Here is a 23025-nt window from a genome sequence, read left to right on the forward strand (position 1 = left end):
GGGTTAAATCTCCCCCTACCTGCCCAGACCATTTTTGCAAAATATATACAACACGTTTCTAGAACTCAGAAGGAGAAAACAAATTTAAAAGTCTAAATTTCCAAAACCTAGCTTTTGTACCTTAATATTACTCATTCACAAAATTTTAACTCTTTGTAAAAGAACTACCAATTTATCCTTCCAACAACATAATAATGGTAGACGGAAAAAAAATAGTGAATTCTACTATGCACCTTCTTCTAATTGCTTTTTCTTTTGGTCTGTTTAATCTTTTATTAAATTGACTCACATTACATGTTTTAATGTTGTCAGCTGCCTTTTTAGATTTAAACAAGAAATAAAAGATAAATCTGAATAATTAACTGTCATTAAATTGATGAAAATAAATAAAGATTAGACTTAATTTATATTTTATGTTTCACTCACAATTCTAATCCCGCTTGTTCAGTTTCCAAAGGCTGAATCCGTTCTAAGACATGGGAATACTGGACGTTTGCTTTAACCCATGCAGCCAAAGGAGCTGCCGCAGTGCTGGCACGCTTAGCATTCTGAAAAATCCATCACAACTTATCTAGCAGCCTTAGTTTCAAATAAAAGCAATGTTAATTCTAGTCTATTTTACTTAAGTATTTATTTAATAATTTATCCCCCCAAATGTCTTGGGTTTATAGTTAAAATAACTATGTGAATTGTTATTTTCATTAAGATAATCTTGAAATTTTGCTTCAAAATAAATGTTCTTGAACCACATAAATCCTTAATGATATTTTTATCGACATAAGCACTTCATTAGCCACATTTATAATGAATATATGTCTGTCCACAACAATGTTCAAACATCAACCCTTCCTCTTCTGTACACAGGACACATCTTTATTGAATAAAAGCAACTCAGAAACCAGGTTATTGGTGTCATAGATGATGCACATAACATTTTGAATAAGAGATCTAAAAAAAAATGCCAGAATCGTGGATTTATTCATTGAAATTAGATAATAGTATCCTAACACAGGTATCTGTTATTATATGACAAATATACAGGAAGCAAGAAAAGCAGACCAGGCAAGGTGGAAGTTAAGAAGTGATTGAGGATTCCTAGCAGATAAGAAGATTCAAACACCACTTATGACACCAACTATGCACCCCAAAGCCAACCTGAATTCCTGCCACCCATCTGCTGGGAAATGCTTCTGATACTTAATACCTATGGCTTATTTTTTTCCACTTTAAGTTTTTAGGCAATGTAAATCATTGATAATAAAAAACCATATTTTAATAAGCAGAATATTACAGAGTATGAAAGGGAATTCATGACATAGTTTTAAAAATTACCTTTGAATCAAAAGATCCTTTATTTTTATAAAGAAGCTCTTCAACGCTCTCTCTTATTTCCTTTGGAATATTTCGCGCATCAAAAGTTGCTATGTCTTCTCTCACACCTCTTTTTGCAAGGAAACTACAATTAAAGCATATTACTTCAAATGAGGCTAAATAAAATTTGCCATTCTGACAAAAATATCAATTTAACAAAATGGTGTCTGCAGTACTTTCCACCTACTAGTTAACAAAACTTCGAGTGCTTGGGTGTCCCTGGTTCTCACGAGCTGCCTCACCCTGGGTAGATTATAAGGGCTCCATGCACAGGCCCCATGGCCTTCCTCGCCTTCTAGGGATGACAAGGAGTGCCAAAGGGACGGCACCACATCCCTCCACGAGACCTGCAAGCTGACTCTCTTCTCAGAAAGGTGTTTCAAGTGATCCCCCAAGCCACATCTCCCTCCCATCTCCAGACAGAACAGAACTCCGTGTGGATATGAGTACGAGCACAAACCACAAGCTCATCACAAGAACAGGACCCCTGAAGCCACACAGCTGCACAGTAGTCACCGGTAGCCTTGGCTCTTCCAGGGCACAGCATGTATTATTCACAGGGCGCCTGCCCTCACTCCTGCCCTGACTCTGCCAAGACTGCAGCACTCAGAACAGTGGCTGTATTTTCTTCACCAGTACATCAATATAAACATGATGCTCTGTACTAAGGACCATGTAAATGATCATGTTTATTGTAATGTTCTTCAAGATTTTAAGGCATTCCTTTTTCCCTCTGGGGAAACAATCACTTACTATGTTGAAAGGAAAATTCAGATCTCGGTACAGGATCACATAGAGCATCTTGAAATATTACGGCAAAGTGGTCAAAAATAGGTAATTAATGAAACTTGAGAAACAATGTAAGAAATATTTAAAAATATGAAAGAGGGGCACCCAGCTGGCTCAGTCAGTACAGCATGTGACACTCAATTGTGGGGTTGTGGGTGATAGAGATTACTTAAAAATAAAATCTAAATAAATGAATGAATGAGTTAATGTGTACTTCACTGGTGAAATAATAACATTTCACAAATTCTAAAACTTACCTTTTCATGCTCACCCAAGATGTATCAAAGATACCCATCAACCTTAAAACGCCCTCAAGAATATCTCTGATAATATCAGGTGGCATACGCAGTGAACGAATTTCTGAAAGAGATTCTGGCTTAATGTTTCCAACTGCTAGCTTGGCTTCATTGACTAGAGGCTAAAAAGACAAAGGGCATTTTTTACTTTCAAAAAATATGTATGTAAAAATCACTGACTTCACAAATTATTGAATATTTGTCATTTTATTAAAAATAATGAGTTACTAATATCCTTTCTCTTCAAATATCAAAATGGTTTAAAACACACAAAATACAAAATCTTCAAGTTTTTACCACCATAACTGTAAGAGCCTAATTTAGAAAATCCAATTTGTTTTGAGACAATTTTGCCATTTTCAAGAGGCCTTTATGTCCTAAGACTAGCTGACTCACCTGGTGAGCAACCAAAAAGGAGCCTGAGTTTGACTTGATTTCCCCACAACACATTTTTCTCCTAACACCCACACGAAGTGGCTTAAAGAAAACACCTATGTTTCTGATGACCACGGGCTTGTTCCCTCCCTTCTCCCTGCAGACTTTCCTTCCTGCTTCTCTTCCACAAATATTCTGGTTGAAAGCCACATTCGGTCATACTGCTGGAAAATCAGTTCAGCAAGTCATGTTTGAACTCCTAGAACAGTTGGCAGGCAGACATGGCTCCAACAATGCTTCCTTTGTAGCTTACCTGCACTTCTTTTAACTCATCATCAATTTTGTTCTTTCTTTCTTCAATTTTAACAACTTCTTCTGCTATTTTGTGTTTCAGTCTCTCAAGTTCTGTCTTTTGCTCACTAGCATCCTATAGGGATGTAAATGGCATTCCAATTAATTTTAATGCACTTGATACTTGAAAGCATGATATCAAAAATATGTTATTTTAAAATAACACTTTCTATTAAATGTTTTTCTAATGTTAATTGACATGAGTTTCTAAGTTGCCTGGGAAAAATGATATAATTTATTATTGTATATTTACTATCAAGAAGTTTCTATGCTTTAATTTTTTCTGAATAACAAAGCAATAAATGATTGTATATGAATCAAACAACTCAAAGTTGTATAATTTAGAAAATTATCATAATGCTCATTTAACACCTGCAATAAATTATCCAGAGAGGTTAGTACCATTATGCTCACTTCATAATTGAACAAAGTAAAAAATAAAGTCTTCTACAATTATAACAGTAAAGACTAACAACTCTTTAAGACTACAGTATATTAGAGGTTTGTGTTTCTACAATTTAGACAACAACTGAAATCATGATGCGATGGTAAATAAATCAACACAAATTAGTACAGATTCAAAGAACACTAAATTATGTATTATATTAGTAACATGTGAAGTCTTTGTTCATGCATGCAAATATCAAAGATCCCAGATATGTAAAGATGCTTATTATTATGAATGTTCATATTTGGTTTGTTGATACTAATTGTAAAACCAAAGAGGAAATTTGTCAAGAAATCTTTCAAGAGTCCCTACATCAGCAGTTCTCAACTATATTCTAATCATTCAGGAAGCTTAAAACCTAAAGGCTGGTGTTCTATTGTCAAATATATTGAATACTTTCGCTGGCTGCTGGAAGGGCACAGAAATATTTAAAGACTTACCAAGTGGTTCCAATCTACAGCTTAAGAATCACTGTCCCCCTCCAACTTACATTCAGGTACTCCACACTTCGGCTCAGCTAGAATTTTCTGTACTCCACAGCATCTCTACCACTGCTCCTCAAAGAGAACTTATTTTTCTCCACCTCACACATGAATATCCTCAAAGGCCCAGCTCATATGTTGTTTATTAACCTGCTCTACCAACTGAAAGTTATCAATATTCTGAGATTTTACAGTATTTATTTTGTACTTTTTATGTCACAAACCTAGAGTTTCCAGCTTTGGAGGTTACATAGTTTGATACATAAGGTGTCTCTCCAAATTATACTTTTTTATAAAATAACAAACAGAAAGGTCTGTTATTTATGGGGCACTTGGGTGGCTCAGTCGGTTGAGCATCTGCCTTTGGCTCCAGTCATGATCCTGGGGTCCTGGGATCAAGTGCCGTGTCAGACTCCCTACTGGGAGTCTGCTTTTCCCTTTCCCTCTCCCTCTTCCTCTCCCTCTGCCCCTCCTCCAGGCTAATGTTGTGTGTGTGTGTGTGTGTCTCTCTCTCTGTCTCTCTCTCAAATAAATCAATAAAATACTTGTGTGTCTAAGCTAGGTAATACAATTAGCTACAATCATAGAAAAAGCATCTCTGAATGGTCCAGACAACAGAGCAGCACAGCTGTCAGCCTATAAGACTACAGTTCACTAGTCTGATGGTACACAGGCACACACACTGCTGGATATTCTCCTTTTGTAAATATATAATTGTCAACAGTACTATCCTCTATACAGCCTTCACTTTTTTTCATATTTCAATTTACTCTTTAAAGTATTTGACAGATGTTTTTTAATAATAAAAATGGCTGTCTGATTTACATAAATATTCATATTCATCTGTTTCCAAAAATACCTTGAGGAAAAAATTATGCTAAGGTTTTATACTATGAAAATTACTTTTGAAAAGAAAAAAGAAAAAAAGAAAATTACTTTTGATTTTCTATAATATTACTTACCAGGTCAGGTACTCAATAAAATTATCTTGGAAACAATGAATGTATACATAACCATCATGTATCTGAAAATGTTACTGCTTTTAAAAGCTTCCCATATGCCAATGGAATTATTTTGGCATATCAGGGTAAGTCTTGATTATATTTACTCAAGTCAGCCCAGATAATTCTCCTGTGAGGCTACCAGTCCCTATGGAACCCTACCTACACTCAGACTTCCCATGAAGATGACCAAACTTACAGAGAAAGCTTCTTTTGTAAGAATAAAAAAAATCAAGTATGAAAAGTTCAGTAAGAAAATACAGCTGGGAAAAAGATCTTATCAGGTATCCTCTGAGGGCTAAGTGGAGATGATACAACAATGAAAGAGACCAACAAAAAGGGGAAGCTGCCAAAAGCAAACATTTAGAAGCTAAAAAAAAATCTTCTGAGAGAGACTATCCTAACAGTGATGAAAAACTCAAGAGGAAAATTAGGAAATGATTTAAAGGAAGTAGAGCAAAATAGAAGAAAAAAAGTGAGAAAACGTTAAGAAAATTAGAGAAAGCAGACCAGGAAGTCCAAAGTCCAAGCAATAAGCATCCTAGAAGGGGAAGACAGGGAGGACGAAGAGGACATAGGACCAACCCCCACCCCTCCCCACCCTACGGCTACAGCAGTAGCGCCCCAGTGGCGGCGGGGGTGGGGGGGGTGGACTCCACAGGCTATCCAACACAGGGGACATTACCCGAAGCTAAGGCAGACCATGTCGCCTTCAGAAGAGTATATTCATCAAGGCTCCAGGGAGGGGAAAAAAGAGAAAGATCACCTGCAAAGGGTCAGAACTTAACTTGGAGTGTCTCAGTCTTGACAACAGAGAATGGAAAAAAACTCAACAACACTTTCAGTGTCTAAAAACAAGGGGTTTACATCTCCTGATGACTTAGGCTGCTGAGCACCTCTTCCTGTTTCCTGGCCTTTCCTGCGTTTTCTGTCACACAGGACACCTTCAAATCTGTTGCCCATTTTTCAATTAGACTTTTTATGTTTGTGTTATAACAGTTTCTGTATATTCTGGAGGCAAATTATTTATCAAATTTATGTTTTGTAAATAATTTCTCCCAATCCGTGACTTGCCTTTTAATTTTCTTCAGACTTACTTAACAGAGCATAAGTGCTTAATTTCAATAGAGTCCAATTCATTAACTTTTCTTCTTCTATTTTGATATCACACCTAAAAAATCTTTGTCTCATCCAACATCATAAACACTTTCTCCTGTATTCTTCCAAAGTTTTATAATTTTATGCTGTACATTTAGATCTATGACTCATATTCAGTTAATTTTTGTACAAGAATAAAGATCATTTTTTCCTCTACATGCATATTCAAATACCATTTTTAAAAAATACTACCCTTACCCCATTTAATTGTATAAAATTTTGTATAAAATCTCCATTTTGTATAAAATCAACTATGTACATGTCTATTTCTGAACGCCATAATGTTCCAAGGATCTGGCTCTCACTACACCAGTATCACAGTGCCTTGATCACTATAGTTCAACAGTAAGTTTTTAAATCATACTCCTTCCAATCTTATTACTTTGAGTATTTGTGCCACTTGCTTTTAATGAGATTTATACATTAGCCTAATAAATATTGAAGTTAATTTAATTAGAAGAGGTATTAGACTTGCAGTAAGGTTAACAGTCACCAACATGAAGATGAAGAAACACATACGAGACATAATCAAGGAGGTAAAGTAACAGGATTCAGCGATTCATTAAAGGTAGGGATTGAGAGAACATAAGTCTAATATAATTTATAAGTTCTGTCTTGAATAATTAGCTACATTGTCAATAATAAAGGAAACTACAGATGTCGGTGAGGATGTGGAGAAAGGGAAACCCTCTTATACTGTTTTTGGGAATGCAAACTGGTGCAACAACCCTGGAAAATAGTGTAGAGTTTCCTCAAGAAGTTAAAAATAGAGCTACCCTATCATCCAGCAATTGTACTACTGGGTATCTACCCCAAAGGATACAAAAGTACAGATCCAAAGGGGGCACCTGTACCCATGTGTTTATAGTAGCATTATCAACAATAGCCAAACTATGGAGAGAGCCCAAGTGTCTACCAATTGATGAATGGATAAAGATGTGGGAAACACAAAGAATACATCCCAGCCATAATGTTCATGAGACTTCTAAGCAGACCACTGGGGATTTGAGTCTGAAACTCGGAGAGAGCAGGGCTGAAGGATGAAGAAAGGAACATGGGGGGTCAGCACAGAAGCACCGGCAAGTGCATCCTGAGAGGGCTCAGGCAGAGCACGTGACCTGGGCAGGGAAGGATGTCAAAGAAATCTCCTCAGAAAGGTTCGATAAAGGAAGGACAATGGCAAAGAGTAGGTATAATCAAAATATTAAAATATCATGAAAGCATAAGTAAAATGCTTCTTTTGTAAATCTTGAGAATATTAAAGACAGGTGAAAAAAATCCTTGAAGCCTGAAGGAGATGAGTTTAAGAAAAATAAAAGGAAATATCAACTAGCAGAGGGTAAACAAAATTGCTTACAGACAAACCTATATCCACTTAAAATGTTTATATTTGTATATTTATAGGGTTTAGACTGAGTTAGTAAATGGTGAATTGAGAAGACTATAACTATGATTTTAGAATAACATGGGAAAAAATCTATGCTCTTCCACAAAGCTCAAGTACTTAATACCACCAGTTTGACTCAGCACAGACAAAAGAGATTTTTTAAATCCACATATGTAAAAATGTAATTTTTCCACATAGTCAGGCATCAACAGTCTCCCTACTGGCTACATTTCTGTGCTCTCTTAAAACATTACCTGCATTGACACTGTGATCTCTTGAAGGGCCGCATCAGCTTCATCTTGCTTAGTTTTAAGTAATACACTTTGTTCTCCAGCCTTTCTGTTCAGCTCATCCACAAGAGCTTTAGCTTCATTCAGTTTAGACACACCAGCCTGTATCAGTAAAATTAGCTAACAATTTAAAAAGGAATTTTATACACACACGGTAAATAAAATCTATAAGAAAGCATCCAGGAATAACTAAGTGTGTACACATCAAACACTTGCATGTGGCCTTGGGTTTTTCCTTACTGCTAATCATAATGACTTATTCAACTGTACACCCATTAGGAGGTAGTAAAAGACACCACAGATGCATAAAGGAAACACGGATTTTAAAGCGTCAGTAAAGCTAAACAGATCAACACATATTTGAGAGCTTAAAGATCATGATTTTTATCCACTGCATTCTATGAGAGAGAAAACAGAAAACAAGGAAAAACTTAAAGCTTTTCCATTTTTCAGCCTCCCTGACTACTCTTTCATACTGGACATACCTTGGTTCTGTACATCCAGTGTCTACCTTTTTTTTATAGGAGGTTGCCTCACATACGGTTCTGGTGGGCTACCTATTCTTTGGGTGGGTATTTGACCCTGGGCAGGCCAGTATGGCACCCTATCCCACTGCCCATGAATAATGCAAGGAATGGACATGAAAAATATTCCTCCTCTTCTGTAATAGGAGTTGGGTTTTTGTCACTAACAAATGAGAAGATCTGGGAAGACAGTAATGGCAAAATGGAATATAACCAATATTTACTGAGCAATTTTATGTTGCTACATAAAATACATATGTGTATATGTATTTTATCTAATACTCTCACAACTAACTCAATTAAGTCTCAAGTCAACAAGTTTAAGTAATTTACCCACAGCACCACAGAGAGAACCAAATCAGGAAAATGACCTTCCCAAAACACATATAGTCAGTGGCTTGCTATGGGTGAAAGTGAACCATTAGAGTGATAAAGATGACATTGTCTATTAGGATGGATCCTAGTTTATGACACTGACTTTGCAGAGGAAATGCTCTCAGACAACTTCCACGGCTGGCCTTTAATGCCACATTTAAGTTGAAGCTCTATAATCACAGAAATGTAGAAAGACAACTGTTCATAATGTACCAGGTGACATGGATAAAAGTATTATTTTATAAAGTATAATTTTAATTTTAAAGGTTATTATAAAGTTTAGTCTTAGATATATTTTAATTAATAGACATTTCTGAATTTCTGAAAATGTTTTCATGTTACAGAAACTTTTAAAGATCATAAACTATCAAAAGCACATAAATACCACCCAGTGAAGAAAAAAAATATTGAATCTAAATAAAAATTACAAAACCATTACTATGCCTACTGAGCCATATTGGTAGGTGAGACTGTTTTAAGGCATATAATACGGTACTCATTTATACCAAATACATGGCACAGGCAATGGATTGTGATATACATAACCCTTGTTTCCATAGAGAAGTAAAATAATTAGAGATTACCAATATTGTACCTGCAAATGACTTTGTCTTTTTAATAGTTCATTTTTCTTGCTGCTACTAATGGCACAATACACACGTAAAAAGGTCATATATCGGCTTGGTGTAGCACCATATGCTTTACAAGATTCATGGATTAATAAAAATGATTTCAGAAAATCGAGATCAACTAGAAAGAGAAAAAAGAAACAACTTAATATACACATGATCCATTGTGAATCAGAGAAAAATCATCTTAACTACTTCTATACCAGATACTTCTACCTAGAACTAAAAATATGAGGTATCATCTTTGCATAAAGGTATACAGGTATTCCTAGACATCTATTCACAGCTCCCACATTCCCTATGAATTTGAATTATTTAATTTCAGTGGTCTCTACCTGTTCACTATAACGTATTTCCTCTGAACACTTTTATTGCTGCAAGAAAGATAAATCTACAGATTGTCATGACATATATTAGTTAGAACTACATGTAATTCAGAAGTAAGCACAATAAAAGCTGCTTGAATGGAAAATAAATGCCAAACCAAATAACACAGAAACATTCTCATTTGACACAGCAAAAAACAGGCCAAAAAATGAGTCAGTTCACATAGGATGCCACACATCCGTAACTAAGCACATTATCTTCCTCTTATCACCTCCATCTATTTTCTTCCATATTCTCTACCTCGGTCAATAAAGTCAACTTCTAATTAATGTTCTAAGCCAGAACCCTGAGACATGTCCTTGCGTCCTCCTTCTTTGCGTGTCATGGCCATCATGTAACTCAGGCGCCCCTTCAGATGCTTCCTGGGACCCCAAGTCCATTTGTCCTCTTGGATTACTGCAGTGGCCTTCCACAGCAGTCTCATCACCTTTGGCTTCTCCCTACACCCAACCTATTTTCCAGTAACTGAGGAAAAGGATGGACCCAACCTGTCTTGTCCTCGTCATCCAGTACTTAACTGCTTACAAGAACATGTTCTAGCCATTGGGCTGCTTACAGATCCAGTGAAATACCCATTTCTCTGAGCCTTTTCCCTGTTAGTCACTTTAGTAGCCAGAATACCCTTCCCCAAAATGCTTGTCTGCTGTAACATCCACCAGTCAGTGGTCTCACTTTCAAAAGGCACTTCCCCAAAACTCCCACCATCATTTATCTCACCATATCAGAGTTTATGCTGATATAGAACTTAATTCTTGCTTTTCTCCACAACACTATGAGCTCTAAGTCATCTCTAGGATCCTGCCCACTACCTAAGGTAAAACAAGTTCGATAACTATTTGGTGACTAGATGGTGAGATACATAAATTAATGAATGTGCTATATTTAAAAAAAGACCACATTGAAAATTAATTCGGAACTGGAAAAAATAAGAGTATAATTAAGAAAATATTACGTCCACACTCAAAGAACACCATAAACCTTTTTCATGTATCAGTTTTGTGCTAAGTGAAAAGTGAAAACTAATATGAAAAGTTTAGCCTTCAAGTCAAAGACCCCAGACAATGTAAGCAGAACATACAATCATCTGGGTCAAAAATATATTTAACTTCTTAAATGTAAACAATAATGAGTTAGGTCCTATATAAACTGACATAAACATGAGTTTATAAATACAGCTTTAATTTAGTTTTCATTAAAAGAAACATTCGTTAGGGGGAGCCTGGGTGGTTCAGTAGATTGAGCCACTGACTCTTGATTCTGGCTCAGGGTCGGGATCAAGCCCAGCATCCAGATCCACATTCAGTGAGGAGTTGGCTTGGGATTCTCTCCCTCTCCTTCTGGCCCTCCTACTCATGCTCTCTCTCTCTCTCTCTCTCTCTCTCTAATAAATAAATAAATCTTAAAGAAATATTCATGTTAATCATTATTCAAATTCATAATCACTGTGAATCCTTAATTAATCTATAACATCAGAAAATGGCAATTATTTTACCAAGACAATTTCATCCAAATACCTGAGCTTTTTTTCTTTTCTTCTTTCCTTTTTTTATCGCTATACTTCTCTTCACCATCTGTTTCACTGAATAACATTTCGGGTATCTAAAACAGGAAAAGCACTTCTTCAAACCACAACTTAGTATGAAAAAGTTCAAATAAACCCAGTGTCAGAGGTTAAAAAAAAAATTCTAGGTGTATTACCAGTCTAAGAAAAATAAGGAATATATCCATGTTCAGAAGACATTATTCCCTAGACAAGATTTTGACATACAACAACCATTAATTGACTGCAAATTGGTGATAACACCTCACTTGAAAAATGATTAGACCATGTGAAATGAGGGCGATCCCGGTTTAGACTGAATTAGAAAATAATCACAAGTACCATTTAAAGTCATTCAACGAGAAAAATAAAAAGTTTTATTTGACATCTTTGCATAAAGGGATAGTAAAGATTCTAAGCTTTCTTGAGAAATAACTAAAAGTAAATGAAAGTAATTCCACAACCGGAAATTAACAATTTCACAATTGATAATCCTACAAACTATCTGTTGTCAGGCTACTGCTAGGTTTTTACCACTATCAGAAATAAGAAAATCAAGTTTCAAAAAAATATTATTATGATGAAAAGTATGACAGTCTAATAAGAGTACTAATTTAAATATACAAAAAAAAAGTAAAATATTCTTAGTTTCTTAAGAAAAAAATTATAGTAGAACTCTGACATTTTTGCAACAGGAAACACAAGTAATCTGGTGGGCAGGTCAAAGTCTCAATTTCAGAATCTCCCAGATTAAACACAATATCAAAAAAAAAAAAAAAATCAGACAAAAGACCCCTTTCACTGATGAAGAATCTGGAAGTGCCATGGTTCTTGACCACAGAGTATGTTTTTTTTTCCTCAAACATCTTCAATGATTTCTGTTAAAACACTCGAGCATCTGTAAGAATATTTTAAATTTATCCTTCCAAATCAATTGAAATTTTTTCTTAGGAAACTCGCTTTCTTTGAAATAGTCTACCCCTTATGTCAAGTAGTTTGATTGTGGTAAACATCTCACAACATATACATATACCAAAACATCACATTGTACACATTAAATATGTACAATTTGTATTTGTCAATTATATCTCAATAAAGCTTGGTGACAAAATAATGGTCTACCCCTATACACCACCGCCCATCAGCACAGTGCTCCTGGCTGGACTGGTCCCACTTCTTTTTACTTCCATTTCCCCACCCGAAATAAAAATGGCAAATTAATGCTCCTAATGCCTACTAATACCATCACCTCTCCTATTTATTGCCTCCTCCACCACCTTTTCCTCAGCCAATCACACCCTACCTCAAACTGTCACTAACCATAACTAAAATAATTCCATCATCTCACTCACAGATATCCCACTTACCCCCAGCTTGTCTCCTTTATAAGGTCAATCAGCCTCACGCTCCACCAAGACCTGCGATCTATTAACTGGAACATCTCCACACTGCCATTCACCATTCTCCCTATCATAATTCCTCAACTCTGTGGCCCTAACTCAATTGGTCATACTCAAGTAGCAAAGCCCCAATTCTGGCCAAATGCTGACCTTCCTGACTGCTACCTCACACCAACCTTTATGCCCCCCAGCCTTCATACCCCCCTTTCTCCTTAGCCTTCCTCTCTTTCACTCTTCCAAACTACTCTGTATATCTTCTTCCATCCCTCCAGGACTCCACAATTCTTCCCTCAGCTTTTCTCTCAACTCATCATCTTCCTTCCTTTTGCTGAGGAAACAGAAGCAGTCAGAAAACTGTCCAGCTCTTCCCATTACCACACTTGCCCACTTACTTGCACCTGGGCCTCTGTACTCCGCTTTCTTTGCCTTTGTAACGGATGCGGTTTCCCTTCTCCATGCAAAGGCCAGTCCCTAACCCCTCACTCGTGCACCAGTGACATGTTTCCCTGACTTTCAAATATTTTTGTTTCCTCTTTTGCATTCCCAACAGTACATGAACATACAATAGTATGTCCTATCTTAATTTTTTTAATTTTTTAAAAAAAATTTTTAAAAGCATTATATTTACCTACTTCCTTCCTACTAATCCATTTCTCTCTTCTACTTTAACACAATTCCTCACAAGAGGTGACCACATTCACTCTCTCCAACCCTCTTCTTATTCATTCTGAACACATTCCAATATGGCAACCACTAACTAAAACCACTTTATCAGATCACGAATGACCTCCATGTTGCTGGAGCCAACAATCACCTCCGAGGCCTCATATATGTGCATGTGTACAGTTCATCATCCCTTACTACTATGAACACAGTCTTTTCTTGGCTTCTAGACTTGGCTTGTCTTCACGCTCTGCTGGTTTTCCTCTTTTTTCCCCAGCAGCTCCTTCTCAGTGTCCCTTGCTGTTCCCTCTTCTTCATGTCACTCTCTTAATGTTGAGGAGCCCCAGAGTTCAGTCTTTGAATCCCTTCCCCTTGCTGTTAATGCTCCTTCCTTGACAATGTCCTTCATTCTCGTCACTTTACATACTCCTATACTCTGATAATTCCCAATGTTTTATCCTGAATACCTGGCCTTTCTTTCCACCAAACTCCACTCTTCTATATCCAGATGCCTGCCTTCTCAGCCCTGCAACTTGGATGTCTGACATCTCTACTTAACACATCTAAGACCGAAGGCCTCATATCCTCCTCTTGAAATGCTTTCCTCAGTCTTCCCATTCTCTGCTGATAGACTCGAGCCAACATACTTGACAGTATCCTGGATCCTCATCTCCTTTTACAGCTCAGTACAATCTGTCAGCAAAATTCCGTTGTTTCTATAGTAACACATATCCAGAATCCAACCACTTGTCAGTGCCTCCACTACTCCTTCCCTAATATACACCATCCTTCTCTCTACTTGAATTCAACAGCTTGTAACTAATTCTACTCTTACCTTCTAGCCTCTATTCTCAACCTGGAAGCCAAAGTAATCCCATTACAACATTACAGCAGTTTTGTTTATAAACTTCCAAAGGTTCCCTCACCTGTTCCCAGGAAAAGCTAAAATCCTTAGAAAGGTCTATAAAGCCCCATCCTAACTGTTGTCCTCTTACTTCCCTGACCTCACACCCAACTACTCTCCCTTGGAATCACACTGTAACTGAAATGGCTTCTTGCTGACCCTCAGAATCACCAGGCATGCTGTCATCTCAGGATCTCCATGAAGAAAGCATTCAACCCCAGTGATCCCCCAAAACCATGTAAATTCCATGAGGTCAGGGACTTTTGTCTGCTTTTTCGCTGCTCTAACACCAACATACAGAACAGTGGCACACATTAGAGACCCAATTACTTCTTAGTGAAGCCTCTTGCTCATGTGGCTTCTTAAGACCAGAATGATTTTCCTGCCCTTTATCTACTTGCTGAAATCTAACTAAAATATCATCTCATCTGTAAAACCTTGTCTCTTATCCCTCTGATTCATGATAGGCAATAGTCTGTATCTCTATTACACAAAAATGGAAAAAACCAATGCTTGAGAATATAAACATCATTCAAAGAGACAATAGTGAAAAGTATTATTTATCAAACAAAGCAATGTAAGAGGCTTCCAGTTAGGATGGTACACACTTTAAACACATCCCCCTCCCAACACGTAGCACTGATAGATGTTTTTCAAAAGATTTCTTTTTTTTTTAATTAAAAAAATGGCTAAAATTATTGCTGTGATGCTTCCATTTTAAGCTAGTCTAGGACAGGCTAATGAATAAAATTTTTTAAGTATAATAAATACCTCTGTAATCCTTAATTATGAACATAATCTTCAACATAATCTCCTTTAGTTCAACTCAACTAAAATGTCATACAAGAGCTAAAGAGAGGTTTTCAAACATCTATGTTCAGCGTCACAATTAAAGTAATATAACAAACACCAAAGCAAAGTCAGGAAAATATGTAACTTCAAAAAGAAAATATGCTACTTTTCATTTCCACACTTAAATGTGAAACTTACTTTCCTCATGCTGCTATCTGACCAACCCTCCATCCACAACACCTGGCATTTCTTATGCAAAGCTGGATTGCTCTCACAGTTTATTATGAAGTTTAAATTTGCAGAATCCATTATCAAGACAATATGCAAGTTTTGCTGAATTCCTAAAAAAAAAAAAATTATCATGGACATCACAAAAATAACAACTGGGGAAATCTATATATGGTCTGCTTCTATGAGTTTAAAATTTTCTAAAATGAAATGGTACAGCCATTAAACAATATTATAGTTATTTTTATAGTACTGGTGTGCATGTGTGCACACGTATGTCTGCGCTTGTACATGCATCTGTGTGTGCATGTGTGTGTGTGCATATGCTAAGAGAAAAGACACAGATGGAATCCAGAAGAGGTAAGTGTCATCAACACACTGCTGTTTTGTGTGTTCCTCCTCAAATGTGATACTGGATTCTACCTGGCAATTTTTCTTTCAAGGATTTTGGTTTCAATATTCACAAGCAAACTGATCTCCAATTTTCCTTTAGGAGAAATGTATTTTTCCTGTTTCAATATCAGTATTATTTTCCCTTCATAAAAAGGAATCTGGAAACTTTGCTTCAACTTCCTGTGTTCTGAAATGTCTCTAACAACATTGGGAGGATGTGTTTCTTAGACATGTGGTAGTTTCCTTGTGAATTTAAAGGGGGGGGGGGGTAGCTCTTTAACCACTTTCTCTATGTCAACAATAGATGTTCTCTTAGGGACAAAAAGGAGAGAAGTGTAGCAGTAATGTTGGGATGGTATCATTAGTGCCTAATAGTCACTTCTTCCATGTTAGGTATTTGCAGTGCACATAAAGCTGCTTCTGTGATCAAAGAGAGTTGTTGAGCCAGAAGAAACTATAGAGTCTGGCAAAACTGAAACAGTTCAATAATCTTCTGAGACAGGGCGTTCTAAACACTAGTTTTAACATGTGAAAACAAAGGCAGCAAAGTAAATATTCCAAGGAACATTCAAACACTTTCATCCTTCCCTCTTGCTAAAATTGTTAACATGCTTTTACTACAGGTTAGCTTTCCAAAGCACCATAAAAAAGAATAAAATTACCAAATAGACCCAAGATTTAAGATAATTCTGCAACCTAATTAGAAAATATAGCAAATTAGATGGTATTTATTTCACATGAACCAGAGTTTGAATTGATGGATTCAATATAGTTACTTACTATATGTAAAGTAATTGAAGACAGGTCCAAAAAAACCATCCTGAGAAGCTTCATCTTTAAGAGGCAACAGCAAAGGCTCCAATTCTTCGAGGGTATAAAGTCCAGGAACTTCACCTATGGAACATGGTGCTTCTTGTGAATTTTAGCCACATCACCCTAATTCAAACACTTTTTAGGTCCCCAATACTTTTTCTACTTTTTGTCAGTCTCCTCTTACTCAGCCTCTTTCCAAAAATCCTATCACAACCCTATCATATTACTCACAAATTTACCTCTGTCGCCTTCATTTGATAAAACTCAAACTCCTAAGCAAGCCATGAATGACAGGAGGTCATTTAACCGCGCACCTGTCTTTCCAGTTTCTCTCTACCCCTCCACATAAGACCTCGTATTCCAGCCTCAGTGAACATCTTCCTGTTCCATAAATATAATAGAATACTCCTCCTTCCTGGGATTTATACGCGCAGTCTTCCTCTGACCTCTACCTCCCCCCAAGAATGACCATCGACCCTGAGACACTGCTGTGCTGACTGCCGCACCCAGGAGCCTCTACTGACTGCCTGTGCACTGAGGAAAGCACTCTTTCTCTTTCACACATCTAAACATATCACTGTTAAGCATTTATTGCATCAAGTAACCATAAATGAAGTCTTTTCCTTTCCTGCTCAGTTAGATTCTGAATTCCCAAGGGCCAAATACTTGATCAGGTTCAATATTAACCTTAGAACAAACTTAGCAAAGTATTTGGAGGATAAATATATATTAGATGAATGAATAAGTGAGCCTGTACAGAACTAGTCCGTGGCCTGCCACTCAGCAACAGAATGATGAAAGGCAAATCACAATGGATTAAGACTACAAGTATTTGATAGGGGCTGGACTATGTCTTATTCACCACTATAAATCCAGTATTTAGAACTGGGACTGGCACATAACAGGTCTGTTAGGCCAATATATTTAAAGGTTGCAAGAAACAGTAAGATTAAGTGAAAATCCTTATGCTACAACTCCAAGGTAGTGAATTCACAGAGGGCCTATCACAGCCTGATCCATGTTAGACCCAACTCAGAGGTGCCAGACCACTCCCCACCCACCAAGCTTGTCCTTATTCAAACACACACACACAAACAAATCTGCTCTTTCTCTAAATTTTGGCCATACCAAGACACTTCTGATTCCTTAAATGTAGCAAAGAAAGCTAGCTCTATGTACATACTATCCACTATAGCAAGTATGAATTTGAATTCCTCTTTTCTGGCTGGAACCATGGAGGGTACAGAAGAGAAGAAGATGGAAGTTCCTGCTGTGCCAAAAACCCTTAATAAAAAGTAAATGAATTTCGCAGAGCTGAAGATCAAGCATCTGAGAAAAGTTTGCCCAAAAGATGCTTTGAAAGGCAAGGAGAAAACTTATCTATGAAAAAGGTGAGCATTCCCACAAGGAATATAGACAGATGTAGAAAATTGAGATTCGAATGATGAGGACTGCATTGAGAATGGTGAGAAAAGCTGGCAACTTCCATCTGTCTGTGGAACCCAAACTGGCATTTGTCATCAGATCAGAGGATCAACAGTGTGAGCCCAAAAGTTCAAAAGGTGTAGCAGCTTCTCCTTTGCCAGATCTTCAATGGCACCTTTGGTAAGCTCAACAAGGCTTCAGTGAACATGCTAAGGATTGTGGAACCATATACAGCATGAGGGGACCCAACCCTGAAGTCAGGGACTCTGATCTACAAGCATGGTTACAGCAAGATCAACAGGAAGATAACACAGATTGCCTGATCTCTTGGTAAATATGGCAACTTCTGCATGGAGGTCCGATTCACAAGATCTGTTGGACAATGTTTCAAAGAAGCAAACACCTTTTTATGGCCTGTCAAATTATCTTCTCTGTGTGAATGAAGAGAAGGACAACCCATTTTGTAGAAGGTGGAGATGCCGGCAACAGGGAAGACCAGATCAATAGGCTTATTGATGAACAAAGGTATCTACCATGATTATTTTTGTAATATAGTCAGTTAATAAACGACTACTTTCAAATGGAAAAAAAAGAATTTGAAATAGAAAAAAGGGACAAAGGCCTATTTTCTCTGAAAGTATTTTTCAAATACTTTTTTGCTAAAAATATTGGTAAAATTTAACTTACGAATTTTGCAGTTATAACTTGATAATAAAGGCCAATTTATCTTAAGAGAAAAACAATAATTACTACATTAATGCTTATTTGGACGTTTGCTTTCACAAACAAAACAAAAAACGAAAATCACAACAAAAAGCTGTCCATGTGGTGGACCAGTTTATTTCAGCCATAAGGAGCAGGCTCCACCTAGTGACAGCTGAGGCAGTACTGCAGGGATACACACCCTGAAAATCAACAGAGGTTCCCTGGAAGCCTCCACTCCCACCACTCCCACTCCAGCACTGCCTCTGCAGGACTCGGGAATGGGAGACACATCAGCCACCTGCATGACGAGAGGCCCATCTGCAGTCATTTCAACACTGAAGTGTAGATACTTCATATTATAAATTACATGTTTTCTTCTATCATAGCTATTAAATTCTGAAGAAAAGACTACTTCATGTCAGAGCCCACTAACATGACACAAAACAAGCACTTACTAAAGATTTGGTATAACAGTAACATCATGGAAACTTGCTTTTAATAAGGTTTACTTTGTACTTAAATAACAAAATCATCTTGGTTCAAGCTTAAAGCTAAGTTACCTCATATCAATTCTAACAGTGACTACTCATAAAAAGATCTGAATAAATCTCATGAATCCTCCAGAAAAGAAAGATATGGGAAACGGCAAGTGTCCTCTCCAGGAAACCACAAAAAAGGTCAGGTGGCTCAAGAGACAATTAAGAGCAAACCATGATTTGGGAAGCATGAGACCTCAGACTTTGACAATGTATCTGTACTTACATATCCATGTTCAGGCTATTATTCAACCATTCCTCTAATGGCGGACAATGAGGTTCTATCACATTTTTTATTATAAATTATACTACGTATTTCCCCGCATACTCATTCTATTATCTTGTAGATAGAAATTTCTCCACATAATAGAACTGCTGTGCTAAATAACACTGGCTGATAACTTTCCCAAAAGACTGTAACAGGCAACAGTCCCACCAAAAGTATAGGAGTCAGTTTTTCAGTACATTCACCGACATTAATCATCATTAATCATCAGGGGGCACCTGAGTGTGCCAGTGAAGCATCTGCCTTCAGCTCAGGTCATAATCCCAGGGTCCTGGGATCAACCCCCACATCAGGTTCCATGCTCACTGGGGAGTCTATTTCTCCTTCACCCTCTGCTCCTCCTCCTGCTCGTGCTCTCTCCCTTTCAAATCAAATCTTAAAAAAAAAATAATCATTTTTCTGTTCTTCAATGTCCTGATTTTATAAAAATGGGGTTTCTCAATTCTCCAGCTCCAAGTGTGTTTAACCCAATGTCCCTTTAGTAAAAGCTGATAGCACATATCCTCTGAAATGCAATTTTACACAAGGTAACATTACTTGAATAATCTTTACATTATTATTTTTCTTTGAATACAAATCATTCACTTGCCTGAAGACAAAAGGCTATTGATCATCTCCAAAAATGTGGGATGTACAAACTGGTAATCCTCCAGGAGTAAAACCACCTGCTGTGCTTCAATCCCGGCAAGATGCAGCACCTGCATAGTGAGAAGAGAGGACTGCATAACAATTCAATACACAGGGCTCAGTTTAAAACTTCCATTTGTTACGTTAAAAAAATATTTCTTTTCTCCCTTTTCTCTTTCTTTGTAATCAAAATTAAAAATCAAACTCCAGCCACATAGTTTGGAAAGTAAATCCAGTCCATGAACAAAACAGGGAAAATGTTAATGATTTCACATCTAAGACAGATGATCACTTTTAAATACATCCACACATGTCCTATAGAAACTCTGTCCTTTCATCTTCCATGTCCACCTAAACTCTCATAATCCAGCGGAGCTAGAAATCCTAAGAAGCAGCTTTTTCCTATCTGTATATAAAATACATTTTCTAATAATCATGGGGAAAATAATTATCAAAATTAAAGACACTGCTGTATCTGTCAGAGACATAATGGTCTCTGAAGGCATTGAGAATAACAACTAATTGTGATTTCAAACCAGATAAAGCAAAAGATTTGAGTGACTCACATGTTTGAGATCATTTTTGAACTGCTTCAGTTCATACCCTCTGGAAATCTTTGGAGAAAACAGCACTGCTCCATGCATATGACTGACCAAAGAAGTGATGGTCCGACGCCCGACACCACTGCGTCCCGCCAGGAGAAGGGAGCCTCCAGGGAAGCTCAGCACTCTGTCTATCCTAGACATATACTCCAGGACTTCTTGGAAAAGTAAAATATCTAAATTCTGGTTATCTCGTCCATAATGAATAAGGCCCTTTTTAAAAAAAATCACAAAGAATGTTTTATAATTAGTACACGCACCATTATGAAACAAAAATGTTAATCATCTAGATTAAGACTTTATTTTTGATGAGCTCTGCAAAAGGGGTTAAGTGACTGTATGTCATCTCATGCTCCACAGCCTAACCAGGAATCCAGCTCTTCCTATGAAGAAAGCTTGTGTGATACCAAACAGCTTCAAGGGCTCACAATAATCAGATACCTGTGGACACCATTAATATGAGTAAAACATAGTGAGAGATAGTAGGTTACTTAGAAAACCTTCAAAAACTCTCAAATTCGGGCTCCTTGCATGGAGCCTGCTTCTCCCTCTGCCCGTGTCTCTGCATCTCTCATGAATAAATAAATAAAATCTTTTTTAAAAAAACTCTCAAATTTTACTAGTTGCTTCAAATAAAATCTGTGTGCAAACCATAAAAAATAATTATATGAACTCTAGTAAATATGTACCACGTGGGGATGAATCCAAAACCCACATGTGGGCATTCTGCCCTACCAGGAACTGTGTGATAGTGTGAAGACAAGAGAAGGACAACTCAACTTCACATACTTAACAACTTCCAACATAACCAAACTTCACAATATCTGTTCCACTCATAGCATGAAAACTTTTGATATAAAATCCACACTCACTTCCACAGCAAATATTAATTTCAATCAATCATATATAATCAACATCAGCTGGGGGCCTGTGCAAGCTGTGCACTGGGACTTCCTCAGGCTGGGCCCAGGAGGCAGAATATGTTCTGGTTATCAAAGTGATTCTAATACTCACTAAACTTGGACACCAGTACTCTAGATGTTCTCTTCTGCCAACACGTACCTTGGCAATCTTACCCATATCTGTATGAGTATGCATGCATTTAGTTAGATCTACCACAACCAACTATATCCCACAAGAACCGGTTCTGCCTGTTGTATAATCTTCATCTGCCTTGAAAAGCTTACAATATTTCTTAAATGACTGTAATCATAAACAAATCCCAATTCAAACTCGATTCAAATTATACCTCTCCCTTTATTTTTAAAATTTATTTATTTGAGGGAGAGAATGAGTGAGAGAGGGAGAGAAGGAGCAGGGGGAAAGGGCAGATGGCAAAGGGAGCAGCAGACCCACCCCCACCCCCATGAGCAGGGAGCCCGATGCAGAACTCGATCCCAGGACTCTGAGATCATGACCTGAGCCAAAGGCAGACACTCCACTGACTGAGCCCCCCATGTGCCCCAAGTTATACCTTTCTGATAACATCCTTGAGATCTGCAGAATTCAGTTTTCCAAGTGGTTTTCCATGGGGAGGCAGTGGCTGTCCTGGGGCTGCCCTTGCTCCAGAGTTGTGTCGGGCTCCCCAGGTAACATAGAAACTGTCTGCAGAGACAAAAGTATGTGCTGTTTGTGATGACAGCATCAGGAAATACATGGCTCATAAATTATTTTTTAGTTAATCAGTCCAAATAAGAATCATCCCCAGTAATGTGAAAATAAATCCCCCTATGGTGTGCCTGTAGTTAAGACACAGAGACCTTACATTGTGATGTCAAGCTGTCCCTGCAAAGTAACTGGTGGTGTCAGCACGCTCCATCTCTCTCCCCAAATGAAGTATCCTCCTCCTACTTCCCCCACTACTCTCCTTTTGCCGCTTCTCCCTACTTCCCTCTCCTTCTCCACAATCTCCATATAAAATTGGCAACTGAAACTGAAAACTCTCTCTGAGAAAGAACACAGATTTATGAATACCATCAGGAGCCTTAATTTTGAAATAAAGGACAAATTAACTGAATTTTAATTAGAAAATAAACCCCCACACACACTTTCCTTAAATTTATCGACAGCAGCATCCCTGTAACAAGGATCATCTGTGGATGATCTTGGTCGGTCGGGAGACTCCACGAAGTGTCCTCCTCACCACATGCTCTGCTCAAGGGCAGCTTTAGCTTCATGCTCTTCTCTGTTCCCTGGCCACTGCTTTCCCTATACAACCAAACTTGTACTTTGGAACAACACTGCCAGA

At 37.5% G+C, this 23025-nt stretch overlaps 1 protein-coding gene across 6 annotated transcripts in view; it reads right to left on the reverse strand.

Annotated features, from left to right (window-relative positions):
- Window positions 1-23025, reverse strand: part of DYNC2H1 (dynein cytoplasmic 2 heavy chain 1) — a 339419-nt gene that overhangs the window by 234493 nt on the left and 81901 nt on the right. For all 6 annotated transcript variants that reach the window (XR_005359403.1, XM_038536341.1, XM_038536343.1 and 3 more), the window contains exons 48-59: window positions 22252-22382; window positions 20742-20990; window positions 20138-20246; window positions 16564-16677; window positions 15361-15503; window positions 11378-11462; window positions 9443-9597; window positions 7913-8050; window positions 3145-3258; window positions 2418-2578; window positions 1333-1456; window positions 427-548 (exon numbers count right to left, since the gene is read on the reverse strand). Coding sequence is in view for 5 of the 6 variants with exons in the window: in XM_038536341.1 (XP_038392269.1) it covers window positions 427-548; window positions 1333-1456; window positions 2418-2578; window positions 3145-3258; window positions 7913-8050; window positions 9443-9597; window positions 11378-11462; window positions 15361-15503; window positions 16564-16677; window positions 20138-20246; window positions 20742-20990; window positions 22252-22382 (1645 nt within the window). In the remaining variant the exon portion in view is untranslated. The remainder of the gene's footprint in view (window positions 1-426; window positions 549-1332; window positions 1457-2417; window positions 2579-3144; window positions 3259-7912; window positions 8051-9442; window positions 9598-11377; window positions 11463-15360; window positions 15504-16563; window positions 16678-20137; window positions 20247-20741; window positions 20991-22251; window positions 22383-23025) is intronic.

The sequence above is a fragment of the Canis lupus genome, chromosome 5, assembly GCF_011100685.1.
Source record: "Canis lupus familiaris isolate Mischka breed German Shepherd chromosome 5, alternate assembly UU_Cfam_GSD_1.0, whole genome shotgun sequence".
In the NCBI taxonomy this organism is placed as follows: domain Eukaryota; kingdom Metazoa; phylum Chordata; class Mammalia; order Carnivora; family Canidae; genus Canis; species Canis lupus.